At 33.0% G+C, this 27,425-nt stretch overlaps 1 protein-coding gene across 1 annotated transcript; it reads left to right on the top strand.

Annotated features, from left to right (window-relative positions):
- Positions 1-22,985: 22,985 nt before the first annotated feature.
- On the top strand, positions 22,986-25,332 carry LOC145009537 (Adenine nucleotide alpha hydrolases-like superfamily protein). Its single transcript, XM_078968235.1, has 4 exons — positions 22,986-23,395; positions 23,484-23,605; positions 24,559-24,711; positions 25,125-25,332. The coding sequence occupies exons 1-4, from the start codon at positions 23,150-23,152 to the stop codon at positions 25,216-25,218; spliced, it is 615 nt and encodes a 204-aa protein (XP_078824361.1). The 5' UTR covers positions 22,986-23,149; the 3' UTR covers positions 25,219-25,332.
- The last annotated feature ends 2,093 nt before the right edge of the window (positions 25,333-27,425 follow it).

Below are 27,425 nucleotides of genomic sequence, written 5' to 3' on the forward strand. Positions count from 1 at the left end.
TCCGATGCAGTATGCAGTATATATGCTTAAGCTAGTTGATATGTTATGCTCAGTCAGTTTCCGGACTTCGGTCCGATGCAGGGGACAAGGTCCCAGTCAGTTCCGGATTTCGGTCTGATGTAGTTAGTTTCGGACTTCGGTCCGATGCAGGGGACAAGGTCTCAGTCAGTTCCGGACTTCGGTCCGATGCAGTTTCCGGACTTCGGTCCGATGCAGAGGATAAGGCCCTGGTTAGTTCCGGACTTCGGTCCGATACAGTTTTCGGACTTCGGTCTAATGCAGTGGGCAAGGCCCAATATGTGTTTATATGTTATTGTATGGTATGTGGTAGTTTGGGGGAGCTCGCTAAGCTTCGTGCTTACAGTTTTAGTTTTGGTTTCAGGTACTTCCGCAAGTAAAGGGAAGAGCTCGGGATGATGTCATCGCACACACCACAACTTCAGTTTTTATCCTAGGAGTTGATTTAGCTTTTCATAGATATGATTTGATACAGTCTTGATTCAGTTTTCTCGTGATACTTTGTTATGGTTTTGAGATATTGACGTATGAGTTTTTATTTTATCGTATTGATCTAATGATTAAACAAAATTTTTGGATCGTATTTTGGGATGTTACGATTATGTTTTGGATTAATACTCGGAATTTATGTTATGACTTATGATACGGTTTTTATAAATATAGTTCTAGTAATGTTTTAAAAGAAATTTTTAGTCGTGTTTTTTGGATCGTTACAAGCATAATAAAAATGAGAGGGTTATAATTAAAATATAAATAATATCTTAACTTAATAAAAAATACGAGTAATAATATTATGTATATATTTTCTTTATTCCCCTTTATGTTTCTATTAACTAATTATATATTAAAAAAACTATTAATAATAACTATGTAATTATAATTTAATTATTGAAATAATTAAAAGTAGTAATGATTAGTAAAATAAAAGTAAAATGATTAGTAAAGACAACGATTGGAAAAATGATTTGAGAGTAGAGATAGATTGAAAAAATGATTAGAGAGTAGAGATAAATGGAGATGTGGTAGAATAAATGAAGCACATATATCCAATTGGAAATATCATCAAGTGAGACATTAGGCACCTAGCTAGGTATACTACCACAAGAAATTGCGGTGTGTGATGAATACCACATTGATCGGGTGTAGGGAGTTGTTATGACCACCTACGCAAGGCTACTTCATCAAGTGTTTTTGTTTTTTTTTTATTCTTTATATATATATATATATATATATATATATATATATATATATATATATATATATATTAAATTCTTTATTAAATATATATTAAAAACTTATAAAATTATACTAACATCTATGGTTTTTAATTCCCTATAAATATTATATAATATTGATATATTATTTATATATATTTGAATATTAAAAATATGAATGGAGTGAAAGATGATCATTAACTCAAATTTTCCCTTGGTTTTCAGTTTATTAATCATAAAAAAAATATGGGGATTCAAAATTCCACTAAAATTAATAGGTTGTTGTGTATTCGTATAGTATTATATATGTTACTAGGTTATAACACTTGTAGTATACAGTTGATAAAATAAAATAATATACATAATAATTGTAACAAAAATTATAAACAAATTTATAAAAAAGTGTTTATAAAAATGTAAAAAAAAAATGAATGGAATAAGAGATTATTTATAATTGATTGTTTTATTTGTATCAATGATCAAGTAATTGATTAACAAATATTTTGAATTTTAAAATCTCTATTAATAATGTTAATTTTAAGGGATTTAGAAAATGTTAAATTTAAATGTAAAATCATATATAGAAATAAACATATGTTATTTTTAGAAAATATGAGAAAAGAAATTAAGAATTATAAGAAAATGAAAAGTGGCATACAAACTATTCTTTTATTAGTATATATATTTTGGTGCTTTCATATATATATTTTTTTAACTTTGTCATCATTTAATTTTTTTTTTTTAAAAATGACTATTATGTTTATGTCCATAGGGTTTCTTTTGTTGGAGGAAACTGTAGTTTTTTTGTAGAATTGATGGAGTTTATGCAAGAAGTTGAAATGAAGGCATTTTATTAACTTCAATTTTTTTTTTTTTTCAATTTACATTTTTGGTTCAATTTTCATATAAATGGAACCGATCAATCATCATCTAAGCTGAAATAATATTGATGAAGCCATGTTTTCTTCATTATATAAGTTTGAAGCTTTGCTTGTGTTTTTCCCCACTGTCACTATAATTACTGATTACAAGGTTTTTGTAACAAGATGGTAAGTAGACGATGTGCTTATGATCTTCTGGATAATCATTTTTGTTACTGTTAGTAAGCATTTATGCTTATTGAATTACAGTTTATGTAAACACAGAATTCCTGTTTATCCATAGGCGAAGAGGTTTAAGTAGTAAAATTCATAATATGGATGAAAATAGTTGAACGAGCCTAGCTGTACCACCTCCATAAGCCAACGCACAAATCCAATCGACTTTAGATGTAAGTCAAATATCTTTCTTAATCTACCCCCCCTTTTTTTTCTATGTAAGCTAACTGCAATAAATAGCAAAAAAAAATGTATTTACTTTTATTTTACTTTACTGTATCCTACTTTTCTTTATTTATATGAAAACCTTTTATTTAATTTTTTCTATTAAAGCTTTCTACTTTAAAAGTACAATGCTATAATTTGGTAGCAATAACTTGAAAGAACAATGTTATAATTGCCATACTAAGAAACACGATGTGGCAACCGAATTTAATATTTGTGCTCTTTGCCAAACAAAAGAGATAGTTGTAAACTTGTAATCACCAAGAACTCCTCCAAAAAAATATAAATAAATAAATAAATAAAATCCCATCAAACACAAAATACAAGTGAATTCTACATGGTTTCCTTATATTTCATTTTGAAAATTGATTAGTTTTTTTTACCATTACTTCGTAATTATTTGGTTTTGTATTCTTATTTGTTCGTTATTTATGACAGTTGAAAACTAGATGAAGGCGTGCATTCATGATGTGATCTCCGGAGATGATACTTTGTGGATTTGGAAGCCTTCTTAATTTTGATATGGTTGTTCAGGTTAATCTCTTTAACTTAAAAAATGAAATAAAAAATCCATCGCTAAAGCCATATAACGGAAATACTGTTGGAAATTTCCGTCGCAAAAATAGCCTTTTTCTAGTAGTGTAGAAAAAGGAGAACCCAAATATCTTTTCATTAGTAAGCCTGTTATTTTGCAATTTGAAATATTATTATGTTAACTTTTAGATGTTAATGGTACCCTTTATCTTCTAAGCTCTAAGTTGTCACCATAAGGCAATTTTATATGGTTGTGCAGGTTAATCACTTCTTAATGTTTATTGATTCTCTTACCCTCTAATCCATCATGTTGCATCTACCTTCTTGCTTACGCCTTACCATGCCAGAAATTTTCCTTTTTTTCTCTTATTAAACATGGTGTTTTCTTTTGATTTTCATAGGTTGATTAAGTTTTGACTATTGTTATTAATTTGATTTATGCATTTTTGAAAAACAGAATAATATTAAATCATGTATAATACTCTCCATACATGTGGAGATGGAGTGGTTTTCCCTTAATGTATAAACTTGGTGTTTTCTTTTGATTTTCATAGGTTGATTAAGTTTTGACTATTGTTATTAATTTGATTTATGCATTTTTGAAAAATAGAATAAAATTAATTCATATATAATACTCTCCACACATGTGAAGATGGAGTGGTTTTCCCTTAATGATTGTGGGATCTTGATCCTGGATTCAAACACAGAGAGAGTGGGTTTTGCGCAATGATATTGTTATATGATGGGTACGATTTTAAAGATCAATGTGTATTGTTTCCTGAAAAACCACTTTTTAATTTGGTTCGAGGATCTAAACTATAGTTTATATTTGGAAATTGATTTATCTAGGGAGCTAGAAAAGCAAAATTGGTAGGATATAAATTTAGATGTCATTTGATAGTTGCTGATTGAGAAAGTGCTGATTAGGAAAGATCTGTATGGGTAAGAAATCATGACTGAGTAATAAACAATGTTGTTTGATTGTACATCTGATTAAATGTGTTAGTTGATAAAAAATGACTATTTTATGCTGCTGACAGTGATGAATGAAGTTGCTGACAAATAAATCCAAAAACTATTAAAAAAAAAAAAGAATAAAAAAAGTAATTACAAGTATACAAGATGTACATGAAACTTAAATAAAAATACTAAACATTTTCTAGTTTATTTATCCATTCACAAACACCCTTTTTCTTTTTGGTGTTTTTAATAATGAATAGTTTTATTTAGACAAAATTGCAAAAATGGTCCTAGTGGTATGCATTTTTTTAGAGTTTCAGTTCAAACTTCGATTTTTTTGGATTCATGGTCATTTTGGCCTAATTTGTACGTAGAATTGGTACCCTGACTTAACTTCCGTTAAGTTATTGCTGTTAACCCCCTCATGTGCCTCCCACATGAGGGTATATTTGTCTTTTCACTTATAAGGGACCATTTTTGTAGCTAAAAAAATATATTCCTCTTTTTAAAAAAAAAATAATACCTATTTATTTATTTTAATAATTAAAAAATTAATAGCTATTTTTTTAAAAAAATTACTACCTAAGGAACCATATTTCTCTCTCTCTCTCTCTCTCTCTCTCTCTCTCTCTCTCTCTCTCTCTCTCTCTCTCGTCTTTCTCACTTCATCTTCCCTTTTCTTCTTCCCAAACACCATTATTGAAGAAGCATCACCCAAAATCCCTTGTTGAGTATCAAACAAAAAAACACGCCCTTGGATGGCTATTTCCGGTGAGATCAAGAGGAGTTACAACCCTCTCGACGATTGCAATCGATGTTCAACACCTTCGCAACCATCCTACAGTCAAGAAAACATAACCCCAAACACCCCACCTCAATCGTTGTTGTTGTAGTTGCTCTGATTCCCTTCCGAAGCATTGCTATCGATGACGAAAAAGAAACCACGACGAGATTCGCCGGGGAGCATCCTCGCCACCTCCTTCAGTTGTTCATCACATTTTCCCCCTTTTGCACCTTTCCTTACCGAAGTTGGTTTCCCTCGGATCTTCCTTCCTTCCTACTCCTTCGCAGATCAATGCTTAAGCAGCCCTTGTTGCTTCCGATCTTATTCTTCCTTCATCGATCCGATTGAGCGCCTGTGACACTTCCATTGATCGGTAATTGCAGCTGCCTCCCTCCCATGTGTGTTTTGATGCTGGATCGGGAAAAGGAACAGTGAAGGGGGGCTCGCCGGAGATCGACGTCTTCCCTCCTCACAATTGCCAGCCACTGTCGGAGACTCCAATTGTTTGCCTCACTCGTTTCTTTCCTTAATCGATCTAAAAACCAGATTTATTAAATATATGAAAACCACGGTTGGAGATAGTGGTTGAAACAAAACCCAGACACACCTTTAAAAATTTAAACACACATAGACACAAATCGAAATTGTAGATAAATATACACCCATAAATCGATTTGCAGAAACAAAACTCACACACAAATCGATTCTAGGGACCATCATCAAGAAAAAAAATGGAGTATATATGTATATGTTTGTAACTGTGTTTTGGGTGGAGAGAGAGAGAGAGAGAGAGATGTTTTAATAAATAGTTTTTTTTTTTTTTTTAAATGGGGATATATTTTTTTAGCTGCAAAAATGGTCCCTTATAAGTGAAAAGACAAATATATCCTCATGTGGGAGGCACATGAGGGGGTTAACATCAATAACTTAACGGGAGTTAAATCGGGGGACCAATTCTACGTACAAATTAGGTCAAAATGACCATAAATCCAAAAAAATCAATGTTTGGACTGAAAACCCAAAAAAATGCATACCACAGTGACGATTTTTGCAATTTTGTCTTTTATTTAATAAAATTAGTATTATGGTAGGTCTTGTCAACATGAAGAGCTTCAGGGACCAACTTTGCCATTTTCAGAAACATGGATATGTTTCTTCTCTTCAGCGACACAACCGCAATAGAGGATGTGTCGTTTTCTGTTGTTGAACCTGCAAATAAAAGTTCCAGGGAAAATTATTTGATCCTTAACCTAAGATACTCTCATCGGTCGTTTTAAAGGAGGCATCACTCAAAATGGTTGAAACCGGGAGTGAAAGAAATGGAGAGAAAGAACGGTAAGGCAAGGGTAGATTAGGAAAAAATTCACAACCAACGATTTTTCTCAGCTTTCTCGCCCAGACTTCTCTTACCGAGTCAGCCATCCTAATTTGGTTTAACAAACAACCTCAGTTGACCGAGTCAGCCAAATACGTCTGACCTAACTCGATCAGACGTATATCAAACAACCCTTTAGTTGAGAAAGTTTGTATTATTCTAACAAATTGAACGATATAGTCATTCCAAGTAGTTTAAGTTTTACTTTTGGACGTCAAAAGAAATGTATGTTTGTTAGTCAAATATTTAACATTTCTCTGTACAACACCATGCTATTAAGTATACATATTAAAATATTAGAAAAAACACTTTAATACGTTATAGTATGAAGTATAATTATTAAAATATTAAAAAAAATAAGAAAAAAAAATACTTCAATACATTAAAAAAAATTAAGAAAACGGTTGTCATTTGTAATCAGTATTATACCATTAGTTAAAAAAAAAAAAAAAAAAAAAAAAAAAAAAAAAAAAAAAAAAACATGTTTTCAGTGAATGATGAAAGAATTTTTCATTCAACGACACATAGTCTTTAGGCTACTTGGTACGGGGCTAAACGCTATGGAGAGCACCTAGGTGGCCACTCATTGACGTTGTGGTCACGTCTGAAATACCACCCCAACCTCATATCCCGTCTTCTGCTTTCGAAAATGAAACACAAAAGAACGTCCTGTGAAGGACAGGCAACGGTCATATGACCATTAAACTCTCATTTTTTCTTAAATACGTTAAAATATTATTCTTTTTTTAATCTATAATTACATATATATTTATTAATTATTTTATTTACATCATTTCATCTCTTCTTTCTAATACACAATTACACAAACTACAAATTTAGAATCAAAACCCAAAGCCTTCTCCACCAAACCCAAACCCACAAAAAGTCATACATATTTATCATTTTCTTTAAATCATTTCATCTCTTCTTTATATTACACAAATAGGAAAACTATATAATAGAATCAGAACCCAAACATGCTACTATGCAAACCTCATCATTACGCACATTTATTTATAAGTTAAACAACTTTTAACATTAAAATTAGTGTAACAACAAATAAATGTTTAGTCGAAAGTAACTTTTTATATTATATCTAAATTTTAACTATTATATATTTTCTATTTCTTTTAGTTTAAAAGATTTATTATAGATTAATTAGATGACAAGTTTTTTAAATTATTTAATCTAAATATTTTAAAATCATATTATTATTATTATTATTATTATTATTATTATTATTATTATTATTATTATTATTTGCTTTTCACGTGTCTTATTCATATGGTAAAATAATAAAGTTTTATAAATTATTATAGTTTTTTTTTCAAAATAAAATTATTTAGTTAATTGTATTACACCAAAAAGTTTAATATGCAATATGCAATATGCAAAAAGTTTAAAATTATTTAGTTAATTGTATTACACCAAAAAGTTTAATAGGTTTTATTGGCTAAAAAAGGAAATAATATGCAATATGGAAGGAACCATCGCTCGTATTAGGCCACAAGTTGTGCAGCGGGAAAAGATTGGAGGGAAAGTTCCTCTACCCTAAAACACTATACCGTGAGTGAGGGAAAATAGCCACAAGTTGTGCAGCGGGAAAAGATTGAAGGGAAAGTTCCTCTACCCTAAAACACTATACCGTGGGTGAGGGAAAATAGTGAGGCGGGGTCTATCTTCATCGTCTCTCCTCATGTGATTGGTCGTTTTTTTTTTAGTTTTTTAAATATTTATTAAATTATATATCTACTAAAAAATTATTAAAAAAATATATTAAAAATCATGGTTTTTAATTCCATATAAAATAAGTATAATATTCGTATAAAATATATTTTTTCTAAAAATTAATAAAACATGAAAGATTCTTTTCATATATACCTTAGATTTTGGTGAGGAAAAGAAAAATAAGAAGAATATTGATAGACGAAATGAGGTGAAGGATTATTCTTGTCCAGGCCATTGGGTCTTAGCATTCTCCGGTTGCCATTGTTCATAAGCTTAATTGGTCAAATAAAAACAAAAATCATAATTGTCTGAAATTAAAATGAAAATCGTGAATAACTCAAAATTAGGAAAGATAAACCCATTCATACTCCTGTTTTCCATTTATTAATATTGTTGGTATACACGTCATGTTTGTATTTGTCATCTTTCATTATTAAAAAATATAAAATATATACGTGTTTATTAATATTTATAAATTATCGTTACTTAATTAATTAGATGTTTTTAGTAAAAAGCAAATATAAAAGTAATGTTAATCATTATAAATTAAATGTAAACAAATAATATTTTGAAAAAAAAAATCAAAAGTAATAAATAATTATTATGTAATCATTACTTAAAAGATATTAAAAATCATTTATTATTAAAAGAAATGATTAGTTGTTTATTTAGCTAAATGAAATGTCACGCCGACCCCTAAATATTAATATCTTTTATTGTTATCTTATTCTTTTCCTTTTTGATAGTATATTGTAATGAAAAAAGCATAGGATTCTTGTCCAGTATCCATGCGACAAATAATTAGCACCTTTAAAAAGAACCTTCTTAAATCATATATAATTGTCATTCTTTATTATATTTAGGACCTACTATACTTGTGATTTTGTTACTAAATAGAATTATCAGGGTCGTTATTTTCTATATGCGTAGTCAGCCTCTTTTCTCATCCGTTCGTAAGAAAAAATTATTTTAATTCCTCACCGTTTTTTTTTTTTTTAATTGTTCTCTCAATGTTTTAAAAACTGGTTTGAGTCGGCCCTGTCGAGCCGGTTGGACCGGGCACCGAAAAAATGAACAGTTCAACGAACACCAGTTTTATGTTTATTTTTGAACTGTCTAAATTAAACCGATTAGATTAAATAAAAACATACGGAAATGAATTATTTCCATAACAAACTTTGGGTTCTTTTTTACATCTATTTGGATTTTCTTTAAATAAAAACACATGGTAAATTATATAAAGGTTTTTAATACGTTTGTATTTATCTAAAACTATATTTTGTTTCCGTATTATACTTTATTTTATTTTTGATATATATGGATTGATATAAACCTTATGGTTATATGTTTTTAATATATTTGAATTGATTTTCAACATGTATTTATATGTATTTTTAATGTTTAAACTTGTAAATATCTATGTATGCGTAAAAGAATAGAAAAAATATGAAAGCTATAGAAATTTGTTACACTGACGGTCGAATTAAACGGATTGAACCGGAAACTGATCATTGGTTTCGCTTGTATAAACTATAAAAATGATTGATGTGTAAGAAAGTTAAACCATGTTGAATAAAAAAATCATAAAACAAAAAATAAATTAGTTTAGAAAAAGAAAGTGTGCATATATTATAAAACTAAAAGAATAAAGTGGTAGAAGAAAGGAATAAAAAAGGCTAAAAGCGAGAAGACAGTGCAGGAAGATCCAAGAAATACGCAAAGAACCACGCTTGCAACTCTGACCATTATTCCCTCGTCACTCGTCACTTATCCCTATTTTACAACCATTTTTGCGACTCAAAACCACTGCACCAAACTTCCTTCTACATTTTTTTTAGTTTATTTGATTTAATATATGTAACAGAAAAGATATCAAATATTATATATCAACAATTCTGTTTGATTTAGCTGGATCACAATTTAATAAATTTATTATTTAAAAATATTATGATTTTTAGTGAAAAGAAAAAAAACTCTTTTCTTTCCATATGATAACTTTCAAGTTTATATATATCTTAGTCAATGATAATTATTATTAAAAATAATAAAAAATCAAAATGGTTCTTTAAGTTTTTTTTTTTTTTTTTTTTCTGGCCTTTCTTACTATACATCCTATTAAAATTTAAAGGGATAATGTCACTGTAGCACAACTAACTTTTATGATTTGTCCGACTTGACCAATTATGTTTTTTTCTTGCGCATTAGGTCATATAACTTTTACTGTACATGTCAATTAGGTTATTATCATTAGGTTTTAACCATTTCTCCGTTAACTAGTTATCTAAATTACATGAATGACCCTTATAGTTTAAATTTCATTCGTAATTGGTTGTTATCAGCCATGTTTTAAATCACATGATTAAAACTACTACAATTTTGAAACTCTAGGGGCCAAAGTGTATCATTGAATACCTTGTAAGCATTAATCTCTTGGTCGAGTTCTTTCTTAGTTCCCTCTGATTTGAACTTGAGCTTGCTCTTGAATTTTGTTTTTTCGGTAAATTGGGTTTTCAGATTGCCGAAGCTTGAATTTACCCATCTTGTAGCTTGATTACTCCTTTCTCTTTCTAATTCGAATTCTCCATCAAGGAATACAAACTCATATTTACGCTCGATGAGACTTTATACTTCACAGTTACAGCATTAACATCTGTATGATCCAACCAGAGATATATTTGCATCCATAAGCCAAAAGGAGATACCATTAGCAACCTGAAGCCTAGCTGGATGGTTTTTGTTATTTAAAAGAATCACTAGAAGCGGAGTGAAATTGATATTATAAGTAAGAAGATCAAAAGCTCCAATGGAGACAACAGGCTCCCAAAATAGAGGATTGATTCCACCACTGAATATCACCGGGAAAGGAACCACTGATCCGATTAATTGACCGCCAATCGTCACCAATACTTCACGGTATGCTCTGTGAGCTCTTATGGTGGCCAAATGGTTGGTTTCTACATACGAATCTAAAGGATTCATGTACCAGAATTCATCTTCTCCATGAAACGAAACATATAATTCAAGCAACGCTTTGTAAGTCTTTGAGAACTTTGAAGATTAACAATTTAGGTACATGAATCGTTCAGATTCGGTAAAACCACATCTACTGGCTTATTATACGGAAACAACAAATTTAAAACTTAACCGAAAGTAACCTGGTAAACCCAAACGACGAGACCTGAAACTGAACTTAACCTCCTTTCGACTGAATGATCGAAGTCGAAATTAGGTAGCAGGATTTCGATGGTTTGATCCTTCAAGTTCCCGTAGGTCCTCCTTTCGACTGAAGATATGGAAATTTTGGAAAATTCTCTCAACCTTTCAAATCGATTTTGAAGGAGCGTTGGTTAAGTTGGGATATGAAAGAACTTAAGGAAGACGATGACAATGTTACACTTTGGTCCCCCAGAGTTTCAAAATTATGGTAGTTTTAGTCGTGTGATTTAAAACATGACGGATAATGACCAATTACAAATGAAAATTAAACCATAGGGACCATTTGTGTAATTTAGATAACTAGTTAACGGAGGAATGATTAAAAACTAATGATAATGACCTAATTGACATGTATAGTAAAAGTTAGATGTCTTAATGCGTAAGAAAAAACATAATTGTTCAAATCGGACAAATCACAAAAGTTGGTTGTGCTAGAGTGATATTATCCTAGATTTAAAAGACAAGTAGATAACTCCAAAATGAAATTTTACCTAAAAGAAAATCTATGCATTTTAAATAAAACTTCACATAAAGCGTATTACTTTATATTTCTACGATACAAGATGTTTAACACTTGTATTTTTTTTCTGGCAATGAAAAAAATAATCTCATATTTCACACTAACATATATATATATATATATATATATATATATATATATATATATATATATATATATATATATATATATATATATATATATATATATATATATATATATATATATAAATGAGAAAATGACTTGCAAGGATAAATACATTTACGTCTTGTTCACACGTTTAGGTAATTTTTTATATATTTGACCATTTGATTTGTTAAATGTGTTCACATGCTTAGGTGACAATGATAATATGTAAACACATTTAACAAGTTAAATGGTCAAATGTGTATCCAAAAAACGTTGTTTAAATATGAACAAATTTTTTTTACAAATTTCTTAAAAAAAATTATAATTTTTTACTACATCTTTATGATATTTTTTTCCTATACGTTTCTCTAATACAATGTTTAGGTTTGTTTATAATTTTTTTAAAACTTTTTTTTTATACTTTTATATAATTTTAATACAAGTGCTTTTAAATCAAATATTTTATAAATGTTTTAAATTTTTATTACAAGTTTTTAACTTTTTTTTCATACAATTTTTTATAATATTCATACATTTATTTGTAAACTTTCTTTTACAACATTTTAAATATGTTTCATGGATGTTGTACGTCAATTTAATATTATTTTATATTGCATTTTAAAATAATTTTATTAAATATAAGTTTAAATATTGTATTAAAAAAATTAAAAGTTTATAAACTTCTAATTAAAAAGTATTAAAAAGTTGGAATAATTTTAAAACATTTACGTTATATAGATATTTTTTTTTGTTTTTTATTTGTTAGTTAATATTTTCTTTTTTCTTTTTTTAAAAACACTCAATATTTATTGTTACATATTTAATTTATTTAATTTTATTGTTAGATATTATTTACTTTAAAACTATTGTATATGCTTAAAAACAAAAGAAAAAAGTTATAAGAGGATATATAAAATATTTCACAAAACAAAAACATATTTATTAATTAAACATTAAAGTTTATAATTGATCGATATTTAACTAGTATTTAGGAAATAATAGATATTTTAAAAATAACATTTGAAAAAAAAATAATAAACAAATATGAAAAATAAAATCACTATTAAAAGTGGGGAAATGACTTATCAGGATACTTAACTTTTCGTTTTGTTCACGTTTAGACAACTTTCTTTTGTTGTATATATTTAACTATTTAACTTGTTAATTTGTTTACACACTATTACTATTATCACCTACTATAATCAGTGACAATGGCAATATGTGAACATATACAACAAGTTAAATAGTCAAAGGTGTACAAAAATAAAGAAGTTATCTAAATGTGAACTAAACGACCAAGATGATTACTCTGATAAGGTATTTTCCCAGGGTTCCTGATTGTTTGAGGATATGACTCATCTATAACGATGTTACTAAACAACCTATTTAAAATCGTGTACCAAATTTTAAAGAGATTTTTTGATAAATTGTTTTTTACGAGTAATAAATATTAGATTTTATTATTGGTTATTATGTAATAAAAAATTATAACTTTTAAATAAATTACTTATGTTTATACCTAATATTTATATTGCATGTTTATACTATTGATGTAAATTGATTAATATCGGTATCTAGTTTAAGAAATATAAATTAATTTATATACATTAATTTAATATTTTAAAATTTTCATTTTGCTTCAAATTGAGTTTTTTAATAACCTTCCTTAATTCATGTCTTCAAATTGTTGACAAATGTTAATAAATTATTTATGCATAATTGATTTGTACACAAAGCTTTGTAACTTAAACCTCTTACGTATGACTAATATGATTTGTGACATCACCATTTTTATGGTCATTTAAAAAAAATCTTTATTTAAAACAAAGTTTATTTATAAATGCATAATTTGGTCCTATAAAAGCATTTATGAAAAAATGTTTTTTATTAATTTATAAAATCTTATGTTGTCATAAATGATACAAAACATAAACATAAACAAGCCTTACAGTATCTTAGACTATCAGTCTACATCTCCTTAAATCTTTCATCATGCATGTAACTTTATACCACTGCCTATGTGTAGTTGTAATGAAATTGAGTTTGAATGATAAGATCAGAGTAAAGAATGATTGATGAACACAAGATCTAAATAATATCTAGTTTGGCCCCAGGTACATCGGTCCTTTTAGGGTTTTGGTCTGGGTCGGTCGGGTTGCTTATCGCTTAGATCTTCCCGAGGATCTTAGTCAGATCGATATCACGTTTCATGTTTCTCAGCTATGGAAATGTTTAGTAAATGATTATGTGGCGGTTCTATTGGAGGATATTCAGGTGGATGGTCGCCTGAATTATATCGAGAGACCTGTGGCGATTCTTGACTGGAAGATGAAAACCTTAAGGAACAAGGTTTTTGAGTTAGTGAAAGTCCAGTGACAGCATCGCAAAGGTTTATAATGGACTTGGGATCCGGAGGACGAGATGGGGGAGCACTACCTAAAGTTGTTTGGGGCAGCGAACTTCGAGGACAAAGTTTGATTCAAGTGGAGGAGAATGTAACATTCGTAATTTGTTAAGTTTCCTTTTAGCCCCTTAATTCAAAATCCTTTTCATTTTGGTCCCTAGCTAGTATACAAGGCATACTCTATGAGTACACTTAGCGTACATGCTCTTTTTTGGTCGCGGGCTTCACCCACATATGCTGGGTGTATGCATGGATTGGGAAAACCCTAATTTATAGGGTTCGTACTCTATTTAAACAACTTAAACCACCTTTGGACATTCTATTGATCATCTTCCATCATCCTATAGCCTAAAAACAAAACCCTGAGTGCCTCTTGTGTGTTTTGAGCTTGAAAGTGAGATTTGGTCGTGTTTTAGTGAAAGAAGAAGAATAAGAAGAACTCTTGGTGGTTGCTTGGGAGTAGCTTGGGCTTGTAGATCTAGATTCATCATCATCATTGCAAGCTATATAAGGTATAAAGTTCTCTACTTGATGGTTCATTATGCTAGATCTAGTTTTGCGACTTTATTTATGCATTTTTTTGGGTCTTTTGAGCTAGAGTTGAGCTTTTGATCTACTTCATAAGCCATGGATGTTAGATCTTAGCTCTATGGAGGTCCCTTATTCATAAAAATGCTTTATGAAAGATATAGGTCCATGCAAGTGTTAAGAGCCTTATTAAGCTTCTTTTTGAGTGTTGGGTCCTATTAAGTCATGCATGAGTTTAAAGTTGCCAACTTTACGTATTAAGTGACCCTTTAGGATCAGATCATAGAGTTTGACTAGATGTCTCAATTGATTAAGTGTTTAGTGGAGTGGATTGGTAGTTTGGGGAATACGTTGGGCATACCCAGCTGGTACGTTGCGCGTACTGACCCTGGAAGGAGAAAGCTAAGCGTACGAGCTGAGTATGCCCCGTGTACTCAGCAGGTGGACTTTTGGTTTGGATCTTATCTTGGGATTTTAAGGTTTGGGCCGTGCTCGGCCATTTAACTTCTGAATTTGGGCCATGGATAGACTATGAACTTTCTTTGGATTAGGTCCATAATGATTTTAGGCCTAATTTGGAAGTTGGGCCTTAATGGGCCTTGTTATGTTATTTAAGGAATTTGGGCGTTTTGAGTAGTTGGGTTGGGCCTTGGTTTTAGGCCAAGTAAGGAAAAGGGTAAAATGGCCATTTACCCTGGAAATTGGTCAACTAGCTTAGATTCTTTAATATTTGTCGAAATCCAACTATTAATTGGCTATTATTTGATGATGTCAACGCGAGAATTTCCGAACCAGCAGACTGAGAGAGATTCAACAGCTAGAGGTGAGTTTCCTCACTGTGTTTAGTGGGTCGAATGCACCAATGTCGGCCCATGGTTTTATATGTTGGGATGCTAGTTCTCTGTGTAACTGTTGCATGTGTTATGTGTTTATATGTTTACCGGGTAGGGCCCGCTGATTATCTTGTATGTTATTTATCTTTGTGATTATTGATTATATGTTTATTTGTTTATATGTATATCGGGCAGGACCCATTATATGTTTGATATGTATGGTATGTGGTATTTTGAGGAACTCACTAAACTTTATGCTTACAATTTTCAGTTTATGATTCAGGTACTTCTGGTTCGAAGGAGAATGACCCGGGATGATTGTAGTCACGAACCACACTGTTCCGCATTTTTATATTACTATGATATACTTTGATGTTATCGATACAGTGTGATTCACCATGGTTATATGACGTTGAATGGATAATGGTTTTAATAAATTTAAAAAATAAAATTTTTAGTTTTAATTTTTGGGTTGGTACATTAGACTGGAAGGAGTGGGAGGTGGCTTCCCTCACTTTTTGTGGGCCATACCCTCATTTCTTTTTCCTTTACATAAAACCCCAGGAATGAGTGGGAAACCCTTCCCTCACTCTTTCTTTTTATTAAATAAAATTAATTTTTTTGTTATGAATTATAATTTTTAAATTAATGCTAAACATAAAATTTAATTAAAAATAAAAAGCATTTCATTAATTAAAATAAAACTTGCATTAAACCTAAAATTTTAAAAAGTAGAAAACTAAAAAACAAGAAAAAAAACACACACACACAAACTAAAAATCAAACAAACCAACAATGACCTACGGAAAATATTTTTTTCAGAATTTTTTTTCCCTCTTCTTCATCACGAACTCGAGAGCTGGTCCCGATAGATGATCGACGTTTTCCATCAAAAACTTCATCTCCTTCATTTCTTGTCTCTCCACCCGTTCATTTTTCCTTGTTTCTTCTTTTTCTTTGTCGAAAGTCAAACGTTCGGAGAAATTTAGATTATATCGATCAAGCGGCGATATTATCTTCCGTATTTCATCAATATCCACGCTGAAATCAGATGCACTTGAAGAAGTCCCTTTTCCCTTTCACTTCGCTTTGTCCCTACCCATTGGGCGGACAATTTCTTCGAGCTCGAGTTCGTCGTCCTGATTTAAATCTAGATCGACTCGAGCATCGGAGGAGGTTGTGTAACCACTAGAGCCCGTTTTCGTTCGCTTTGATTGTTGGACTCCAAAAATAAAATATTGCTCATATTTTTTCCAGTTAGGACTTCGGACCAATAATTTCCAACAATCGTGCCACTTTAATGGTTTTCCGACTTCCTCAAGGTAAAACTGCAACGCTTCTTGAAGTATTTCTTCGTCCTCTTGACCGCTTTTTCGGTGGGTTTTTAGGTTGTTGTACAACCCGTTTATTTTTGAAACCACCTTTTCTATTTCTCGAAACTTCGAATTAAGTTGATGTTTCGTACGGTAGTCGTCACATTTTCCTAGCTCCTCTCGAAATCGTTCTAAAATGCGAAACAAAAAATGTTCTCCCGGTTGTGCGTTTCCCTGAATCGAATCTTCATAAATATCAACCCAAGCTTTGATCAAAACTAGCTCTTCGTGTGGAACCCATGTTGTCGGTTTTTGTCTTCCCGGTTGTGCGACACCCTCGCGCACTTCTTTTTTCCCTTTACATATTTGTGGTGGTGGTGTTGGTTGAGTTTCGGGAACCATGTCTTCTTCTTCTGCGTCATCCGATTCATCGACAAGTTGGTGTTGTTGTTGGGTTTGGGTTTGGGTTTGAGTTTCAGTTTGATTTTGGGGTTGAGTTGATTTGACGATTATTGATCTGAAAACACAACAAAGTTTGAAATTTGTTACGGAACATTTGGAACTTGCATCGGGTAATATTGGTCAACATTTTGGTATTAGAATTGTAGTGGATATTGAATGAGAGCATCGAGTTGGGGGCGGTAAACTGCTTGCGGGGATAAATCGATAGCAAAAATGTTGCGATGATGGATGTTTATACTCAAACCATGGCTTTTTTTCCTTCGATCGGAAGTTGAGATTTGATAGTCGGGATTATTTTTTTTTTGTTGATATAAAGTAGAAAGAATAGAGGGTAGTGTGATGTTTGATGTTATATGTATGTATTTATAGGAGTGGTAAAAGGATAAAAAAAAAATAATAATAAATAAAAAATAAAAAAAAAACCCACAATTAGCCGTTACAGCACAACGCTTCCCTCTCCGTTTCCCGCACAACGCTTCCCCGCGCCGATGGTGCGGTGTTCTGCCGGGCGGGAAGCTTCCCGTTGCCGTTCCCCTTGCCGCTTCGTCCGTGTAACGCCTGTAGATCCGAGCTAGTCAATTTAGAGATTATAGGGGGCCGAAAAACGACTTTTCGACAAAAGATTATTTAGAATAAATAATCTTAACCAAGTTTTAGAATACGTCTCAAGGGTTTCGTAAATATAAAGAATGTTGAAATCCGAGTTATAACGAAGAAGTTATGGTTCGTCAAAGTTTTTCGGCAAAACCGGCACGACATCGCGAGACGTAAATAGTGAATTTACGATAAATGATTTTTTAGCCTTAGTAATCTAAACAAAATTCGTAGAATATGTTAAACTGAGAGCGTCCATAAAAAGAACGCCCAAATTTAACTTCCTATGAGGAAGTTATGAATTTTCTAACTTTTGACATAGCAGTGCACGACCCGAAACTCGAATTTTAGTTCGAGCGGTTTTTGGCCTACATGACCTAAATAAAAGTTGAAGATCTCATTAATAGGAACTCAACTTTAAAAAGACAGACAAAAACGGAGTCAGTATGTAGAAGTTATGAATTTTACGCGGACATTTAACAGTATAATCTCCTCGTAATGTTATATTTAAGACCGGTCGAGAATTAGCCGATGGAGTCAAAATGAAAGTTGTAGATCTTATTTTTACCTACGCGTGGATATAAATAACGTCAAAAACGGAGGTTGTATATGAAAGTTACGGAATTTAAAAGTTGGGAGTGTGCTGTGTGAAATTGGGTGATGTGGCACAATCTTGGCCATTGCTTTCTCCCCAAGTCTTGCCACTAGATGATGACATGTGGCACCAAGTTTAGCCATTTTTCACCCTATAAATAGAACCTCTCACACCCTCATTTTCTTCACACATTTCTCATTCTTTCTTCTCTTACTCTCTCTCTCTCTCTCTCTCTCTCTCTCTCTCTCTCTCTCACTGGAACCTCTCTCTTGCCCCGAAGCCCTCGAAAAGCCTATAGAACCTCCCTAGTACGAGGTGGAAGCCACGAAGTGCTCGACGGCTCCGAAAAGAAGAGCTTTTCGGCTCGGGAACGCTGCTCTAAGCAAAGTCTGATTTTCTATAAAACCTGTTGTAAGTGAGCTACGCCTACGCTATTTTTAATATAGCTTTTATTTAATTATAGTAACGTTATTAGGAACTTATAATAAGTACTTGGGCTATTATTATAGGTTATATAAGTATTGTTTAATGCTTATATAATAGTAATAATAGCTACATTATTAATTAGTCTCGGTGAATAATATACTAAACTCTAGTGGTAATACTAGGTTTCGTGTTTTGTCGAAGGAAATTGTTTTAAAGTAAACAAAGCGTTGTCCGAGTACCGAGTCACCACCTTATCAAGTGAGTGCATGGTCCCTTTCATCTTACACATAGATATAAAATATTTAATATAAATTACGTGTTGTGTGTGCATATTGTCTGAATACTTGTTGTCTATGTTGGGTGAAATATTTTTATACACGTTTTAAATGATTTAAATTGTATCTGTATTTTATATCTACAAAACGTGTTGGCTAAAACATGGGTAGATGTAATAGTTGCAGTGTGACCAAATAATATAATGAGAGGCCTCGTTATAGATATTATTGATGATCCAGTCATCTAGCGGAGCAAAGATGACGACCACGGACTATTCTAGATAATCTAGTGGAATGCTAGCAGACTCGCAACTTGTAGGTGTTTATTTGAATTGTGTGCTCATCAGCAGTACTCCATCCCCCACATGGTTGCCTTATTTGACATGAATTGCTGAGGAACCCCCGAAGCATGTGTTGTCACACCGATGAAAGTCCTTTAGACTATGTCCCTTATTTAGATGTTTTAGGGACGTAATGTGAGGATAACGGGAATGGGTAATCGGGTTTATTTGGTTGAAAACCCTATGTACTCACCAGGTTTCCCAACCTGACCCACTCAGTTTATTTATATCACAGGTGTTGATATGAAGTCACATTACACTGAGTGATTAAGGAGATATAAATCACTAGTGATAATGAACATAAGTTATGTTTATGTTTATGTTTCTGTATTGACGATGACATCCTAAATGTTTTAAAATGAATAAAAATAGTTTTCTTCAGAAATGCTTTGATAACGTATTTATCATGTTTTACTAAGAACAAATTCCGCAACATTTTAATTAAAAGAGGTACTCTGATTTTTATAAAACATAAACAAAATCGGTCTTTTCTGGCCGTGAAAATGGGGATGTCACAGTCCGGCCTAATAATATAAATGCTCTTAGACTCGAAAGAGTGGGAGGAAGGCTTCCCTCACTTTTTGTGGGCCATACCCTCTTTTCCCTCACTTTTCTTTCCCTCACCTAAATCCTAAGGAATAGATGGGAAGCCCTTCCCTCACTTTGTTTTTATTAAATAAAATTATTTTTTTGTTATGAATTATAATTTTTACATTAATACGAAACATAAAATTTATTTTAAAATAAAAAGCATTTCATTAATTAAAATAAAACTTACATTAAACTTAAAATTTAAAAAAGAAGAAAATTAAAAAAAAAACACATAACCAAAAATCAAACAAACCAACAAATACCGACGAAAAATATTTTTTCCCTCTTATTCATCACGAGCTCGAGAGCCGATCCTGAGAGACGATCGATGTTTTCCATCAAAAACTTCATGTTTTCCATTTCTTGTCTCTCCGCCCGTTCCTTTTTCCTTGTTTCTTCTTTTTCTTTTTCGAAAGCCAAACGTTCGGAGAAATTTAGATTATATCGATCAAACGACAATGTTATCTTCAGCATTTCGTCAATGTCCACGCTAAAATCAGATGCACTCGAAGAAGTCCATTTTCCCTTTCTCTTCACTTTGTCCCTACCCATTGGGCGGACAATTTCTTCTAACTGGAGTTCGTCGTCCTGATTTAAATCTAGACCGACCCGAACATCGGAGGAGGTTGTGTAACCACTAGAGCCCGTTTTCATTCGCTTTAATTGTTGGACTCCAAAAATAAAATCTTGCTCGTATTTTTTCCACCCAGGACTTCAGACCAATAATTTCCAACAATCGTGCCACTTGAATGGTTTTCCGACTTCCTCAAGGTAAAACTGCAACGCTTCTTGAAGTATTTCTTCGTCCTCTTGACCGTTTTTTCGGTGGGTTTTTAGGTTGTTGTACAACCCGTTTATTTTTTAAACCCCTTTGCTATTTCTCGAAACTTCGAATTAAGTTGATGTTTCGTACGGTAGTCGTCACATTTTCCTAGCTCCTCTCGAAATCGTTTTAAAATGCGAAACCAAAAATGTTCTCCTGGTTGTGCGCTTCCCTGAATCGAATCTTTAGAATATCAACTCAAGTTTTGATCAAAACTAGCTCTTCGTGTGGAACCCATGTTGTCGGCTTTTGTATTTCCGGTTGTGCGACACCCCTCGTGCGCTTGTTTTTTACCTTTACATATTTGTGGTGGTGTTGTTGGTTGCGTTTCGGGAACCATGTCTTCTTCTTTTGCGTCATCCGATTCATCGACAAGTTGGTGTTGTTGTTAGGTTTGGGTTTCAGTTTCAGTTTGAGTTTGGGGTTGAGTTGATTTGACGATTGTTGATACGGAAACACAACAAAGTTTGAAAATTTTGCGATGGAACATTTGGAACTTGCATCGGGTAATATTGATCAACATTTTGGTATTAGAATTGTAGTGGATATTGAAGGAGAGCATCGAGTTGGGGGCGGTAAACTCCTTGCGGGGATAAATCGATAACAAAAATGTTGCGAGGAGGGATGTTTATACTCAAACCATGACTCTTTTTTTCCTTTGATCGGAAGTTGGGATTTGATTGTCGGGATTCATTTTTTTTTTGTTGATATAAAGTAGAAAGAATAAAGGGTAGTGTGATGTTTGATGTTATATGTATGTATTTATAAGAGTGGAAAAAGGATAAAAAAAAAAAGCCAGCCAATCGCAGCAAGAGAGAGAGAGAGAGAAAGAGAGAGAGAGAGAGAGAGAGGGAGAGGCTCACCTCTCCGTTTCCCGCACAAGGATTTCCTGCGCCGACGGTGCGGTGTTCTGCCGGCGGGAAGCTTCCCGCTTCCGTTCCCCGTGCCCGCTCTGTCCGGCCTTAGGGGTTGATAAATAGGGGAAATGACTTATTAGGGTAATTAATTATTGCTCTTGTACTCAATTGGTCACTTTTTTTTTTTTTTTTTTTTTTTTTTTTTTTTTTTTTGTATCTCATTTACCATTGAACTTGTTGTAGGTGTTCCCAGAAACCATTGAAACCGGCTATTGAAGGTTTCCGACAATTTCTTATCTCCGACTACTCTTCGGTCGTCTTCTCCAGCGAGCCTCTAGCAAAAACGAGTTTTTCCGGTGCACTTTTCTCGACTGCCATCCAAGCGGCATCCACCGCCGGTGTTGCTGCTTAGCTTTCTCCACCCTCCCCTCTCTTCCTCCTGTTGATTTGCTGCCAGAAAAAGGAAGAAGGGACGCAGACAGCAAGCCACCTGCCACCTCCTTCGGCCATCATCGGAACCCACCTGCCACCTCCCTTTTGTCGTCGGTAAACCACCATTACCACCTCCTGTTGCATGCTGCTGCTATAAGTCATCAAACCGAGACCCAAGGATCCGTCGAAAATCTCGTTTTTGCCGGAGGCTCGCCGGAGAAGACGACCGGAAAGTTGCCGGAGATAAGAAATTGCCAGAAACCTTCAGTAGCCGGTTTCAATGGTTTCTGTGAACACCTACAACAAGTTCAATGGTAAATGAGATACAAAAAAAAAGTGACCAATTGAATACATAGATAACAGTTAATTACCCTAATAAGTTATTTTCCCTAATAAGTATGATTAGTCTGTGTAGAGAAGGAATAGATGGCAATGTAAGTAACCCATAAAGAAGACTTTTAAATTTTTTTGATTTATATATAGACGTTAGAAGGACATGTGCAAAGACGGATCCCAAGGCACGTGAGGGATTTCTAATGGATCGCAGGTGGCGGTAATCAGGCAGGGACCAAATATGTTTGATTTGAAACCATAAGGATTCTCTGCATCAATCTGCCAAAATTTAAACTATACCTGCATAGTGAGTAAACCACAGGGGCTATTTCTGTAATTTAATCTAAATAATATTATAAACTATAAAGAAAACCCGGATATATTTTGGTCCACATAGTAAGTTAGACAATCGGCACCCACAAGACCAAGCCGATGCCCCGGCCAACAAACAGACGGGAATACTCCAATTAATTTCGTCGACTTTGAACATAGTGGCAGCGGATTAAAAGGATTTTGGGGGAGTTTTTCTGTAAATAATTCTGTGAAGACAATCGAGAGGGGTGATGGAAATGGAGGTGAAGAGGATCGTTGTGGTGGTAGAAGAAGTGGAAGTAGCAAGAACAGCTATGGTATGGGCTCTTCATAATGTTCTCCGCTACGGCGATTTAGTAACTCTTCTTCATGTATTTCCGGCGACCGCCACCGCCGGCAGTAAATCGCGTAACAGAAAGAAGCTCAGGTTGCTCCGATTGAAAGGCTTTCAGTTGGCTCTTTCATTCAAGGACATCTGCATTCATAGTTTCCCAAACGTAAGCACATAACTCCTGATTTAAATCGATTAATTTGTTCGCCTTTTGCTTAATTGCTTAACAATTAAGAAATTGGAATCGCTAACAGACGAAGATAGAGATCGTTGTGACGGAAGGCGATGAAGAAGGCAGTAGGATCACGGATTTGGTCCGGCAGATTGGGGCTTCAACTCTCGTTGCCGGCCTCCATGATCAGAGCTTTCTCTACAGGTAAATTTCCTTTACACTTATTCTGTTTTTATGATCCATTAATCATTCGTCTGTTATCACTTCTTCAACAATCGATTCTTCAAACGAAAACTCAATTTTCTCTGTTTCTAATCGTCCGAACACGTTGTTTGGTCAACGCAATTCATCTCTGCTTTAACACCGACCATGGAGTTTTCTTTTCTAAATTTTGAACGCATTAAATTAGTTTAAAAAATTGACAGGTAATTCCAAAATGGGATTTCTTTTCATATAATATGAACAAAATCTGTAAAAAGTTAAAGAAGATGATTGATTCATGTCCAAAACATGTCATAAATATGACACATGGATGATTAAAATATACATTCTAGGATGAATGGCAGATTGTTTAAACATTTCTCACTATTTTTATCATTCATTTAGCGTTTGATAGCAATCGTTCAGATTCCTATGCTTATTGATCTTGTAAATGCCAGTTTCACACAAACAAACAATAACAACCGGTTATGGGTGGAGAGTGGTGGTGGACATTGAACACTATTGGTCACTACACATTGGTCACTACACAACATGTCCTGTTTTTGTGCAATTATTATTTTTTTAATAATAGAAATCAAAGTAAATTACAACTTTGCCCCTTTGGTATACCAAAAGTTATGGTTTTCGACTTTTCGTCTCCATGATTCATTTGTTGATCGAGAGGATCACAATACATGTGAGTAGCATAATTTAAGTAAATTATTCTTTCAAAATATAGTTGTGATTAAATGTGCATTTAAAGGGGATATTCTCAAATTAATGAAAAGCGATAAGGATGAAATGCAAGTTTATTGTTCCACATTAATGCAACAATAAATTACTTTGCCTCCCGTTTTATTAATTTGTACTAATGTCGAATTAAATTTGTTCATAACAGAAAACCAGTACAATATTTAAACAAAACTGTGATAATTTTGTTATGATTTATGGAATAGGTTAGCAATGGCCCACAAGAACATTGGTAACAATTTTAATTGCAAAGTTCTTGCCATCAAGCAACCTACTTCACCATTAACATCAAGTGGGCCCACTTTGTCAGATAGTTCAACCAGCATGGACTTTTCTCAGATTGAAATTTCCTCTTTAAGGTATTATTTCTTACTTACTAGAGAACTTCTTATATCTTGTTGTGATATATAGGTTTTATGATGCATATTCTAATTTTTTTTTATTATATCACAACATATGACATATGCATTGGTTGTTCATTGTTCATTTATGTATGAAAAATTGAAAATCACATAAATGGATCAGTTTGTACATATTTGTCTCTTCTTAAAAATAAGATAGGTATGGTAGGAAAAATAGTACAGAAAAATAAGATAGGTTGTTCAAAACCACATAAATGATGAATGTACACTTTATTTTATAGCAATTTGAGAGTAAGATTGGTTCACAATTTGTTTTTTTTTTTTTTTTTCTTTCTATTTCATTGTCACCATTGAAGTTTACAATCACTAGATTTATTGTAATTTCTATGAAATTTGTTGATTTGTTGCAGTGTACCGGAAATTCCTCAACCGAAAATTCCGTATCAAGTATGTCCAGATCCATCAGCCATTATATGGAGATCAAGGAGAAGAAGAAAGCAATGAATAAAAAAGCCGGATTAATAGTTTAGTTAGGGGTGTGCATCGTTTATACTCAAACCATTGTGCAAAATTGGGCCCATTTTCTTTTAAAAGTCCACACAAAAAGTTGAAATTTTACTCTTCTCCATTACAAGTTTTCTTCTCTCAAAGTTAGACAAGATTGTTGGGATGTGACTGAACTAAATTTTTAGGATTATTTTTAGTGATAGGATATAACTTATAAGGATAACATTCACATCTTATAAGACATGTGAGAAATTGAGAGCAAGTCATTTCCTACCTTTGTGGGTACGACAAAAAAAATAAATAAATAAATAAATTTTTGTTTCATTAACATCTGGTCTATATGCGAGCATCTATTCAGATACAAGCTAACAAGACATTTCTCTTGCACCAAAGGAAGCACATGTTGCACGGATAAACCAAACAACGAGATTAAAATCAATATCAATATTAAAAAATAAATAAAAGTAATATTATTGACATTATAGGTCGAGGGTAACTCTATTTTTCTGGAATTTAGCGCTTGATGTGTTGGTGTTAGACTTCTCCAAGTTTTGGAATGTTTGCACGTTCAATCTGTAAGTTACTACTTGCATCATACGTATTATGTTACTCGTGAAATATTGAGTACTAAGAGTGAGTAGAAAAGTAGATAATGAGAATTAATCATGATTTGACTTGTTAATATCATGTTATAATTAAAAGAATTCAACACTATGATTCTATTTCCTAAACTTCTACCAACACCACCAAACTCTAGATGAAGTTATAGTGTATTATAAATCATGATGGAAATACTCCTCTGAATATTAACATAAAATTGGTACAAGATATGATGTTATTAGGCACTTTTTGGACTGTTCTTTGTCATGCAATTCGACTTATTATGTGTGTAACTGTTTGATCTCATCGCTTTGTAGCTTCTGGTTTGACATCATAATTAAACAACCATATTACATGAAACAAAGTACAAGTTGTGATTTTAATTGATAGTTTTTGTGTTGAATATGTTTTTGGTTGTTATTTTGTGTTTTGACGTATATGTCAAAGTACAGTTGAGTATTATCTCTGATATTTTACTATTGATATATTAAAATAATAGCAATTGTACTTGAGTGAAAAATGAAAAATGTTACATTTTAAGTCTAAAAATGATATACTTTTTGCATGTAAAAGCATAATAAATGTAACATCCCGGAATCGCAAGAGTAGAGTTGAAAGGCTAAAAGTGTAAGTTTCAGAGGGTGACTCGGCGAGTCCATGGATAGACTCGGCGAGTCAGGTCGCGGCTATGGTCGCATGTCAAGTGGCCTACTCAGCGAGTCCAAAGATGGACTCAGCGACTAGGTGCTGTATGGGGAAAACCCTAATTTTCGGGGTTGAGCCCTATATAAAGAGCATTATACCCCTCCATAGTCTCCCTTATCCCTCCCTTGAGTTCCAGAAACCCTAAATCAGTGGAGAGTTCATTTGTGGAGCAAATTAGAGCTTGGAAAGGTGTTGGTTGAAGAAATCTTGAAGGAGAAGTGGCTTGGATCAAAGGGCTTTGCTTGGATTCGAGTTTGGTTGCTATTGAGGCATCTTTTGGAGGTAATACTTTCGTTCTTAGGCTGTGTTTTCCTAGTTTCATCATTTTGGGGTTTGTGGGGAGTATATCTTGGAATGTTTTGGAGTTTGGAGGTTAGATCTGAGGTTGCTACCTCAGATATGGAATATTGAAGGCCTAGAGTGCATTAAAGTTCCTGTGTGTTGAGTGCTTAGTGAAGCCGCCATGTCCCAAACCTTGGTTCTAAGGTGAAAAAGGCTTAGATCTCTTTAGATTCACGTAAAGTTTGCCACTTTACATGATGGATGGATTGTAGGAGGTTGGATCTATGTTTTTGATCAATTGCATGGCCTGAGATGCTTCTGTATGGATTCAGACCGGTGGTACTCGTCGAGTCACATGAGGCGACTCGACGAGTTTCTTGAAGATGGTCTAAAACTCGACGAGTTGGAAGAACAACTCGGCGAGTAGGTTGAAGATAGCCTTGGACTCGACGAGTCCATTTGGACTCGGCGAGTCTTGTCGAGGAAGTCCCAATATTTCTGATTGAGTTGATGAATCGGTGAGTCAAGGGATGACTCGGTGAGTGGGGTGCGAGTGGACTCAGAGTTGTTGGACTCGACGAGTCTTGGGGTGACTCGGCGAGTTGGGTCGCTGATTG

This window comes from Lactuca saligna, chromosome 1 (genome assembly GCF_052625555.1).
Source record: "Lactuca saligna cultivar CGN05327 chromosome 1, ASM5262555v1, whole genome shotgun sequence".
NCBI lineage: Eukaryota > Viridiplantae > Streptophyta > Magnoliopsida > Asterales > Asteraceae > Lactuca > Lactuca saligna.

Coding starts and splice junctions, on each gene's coding strand:
- LOC145009537 (XM_078968235.1), top strand. CDS start 23,150: ATGGAAATGGAGGTGAAGAGGATCGTTGTGGTGGTAGAAGAAGTGGAA. Junction 23,396..23,483: donor GCATTCATAGTTTCCCAAAC/GTAAGCACATAA, acceptor AATCGCTAACAG/ACGAAGATAGAGATCGTTGT. Junction 23,606..24,558: donor GATCAGAGCTTTCTCTACAG/GTAAATTTCCTT, acceptor TTTATGGAATAG/GTTAGCAATGGCCCACAAGA.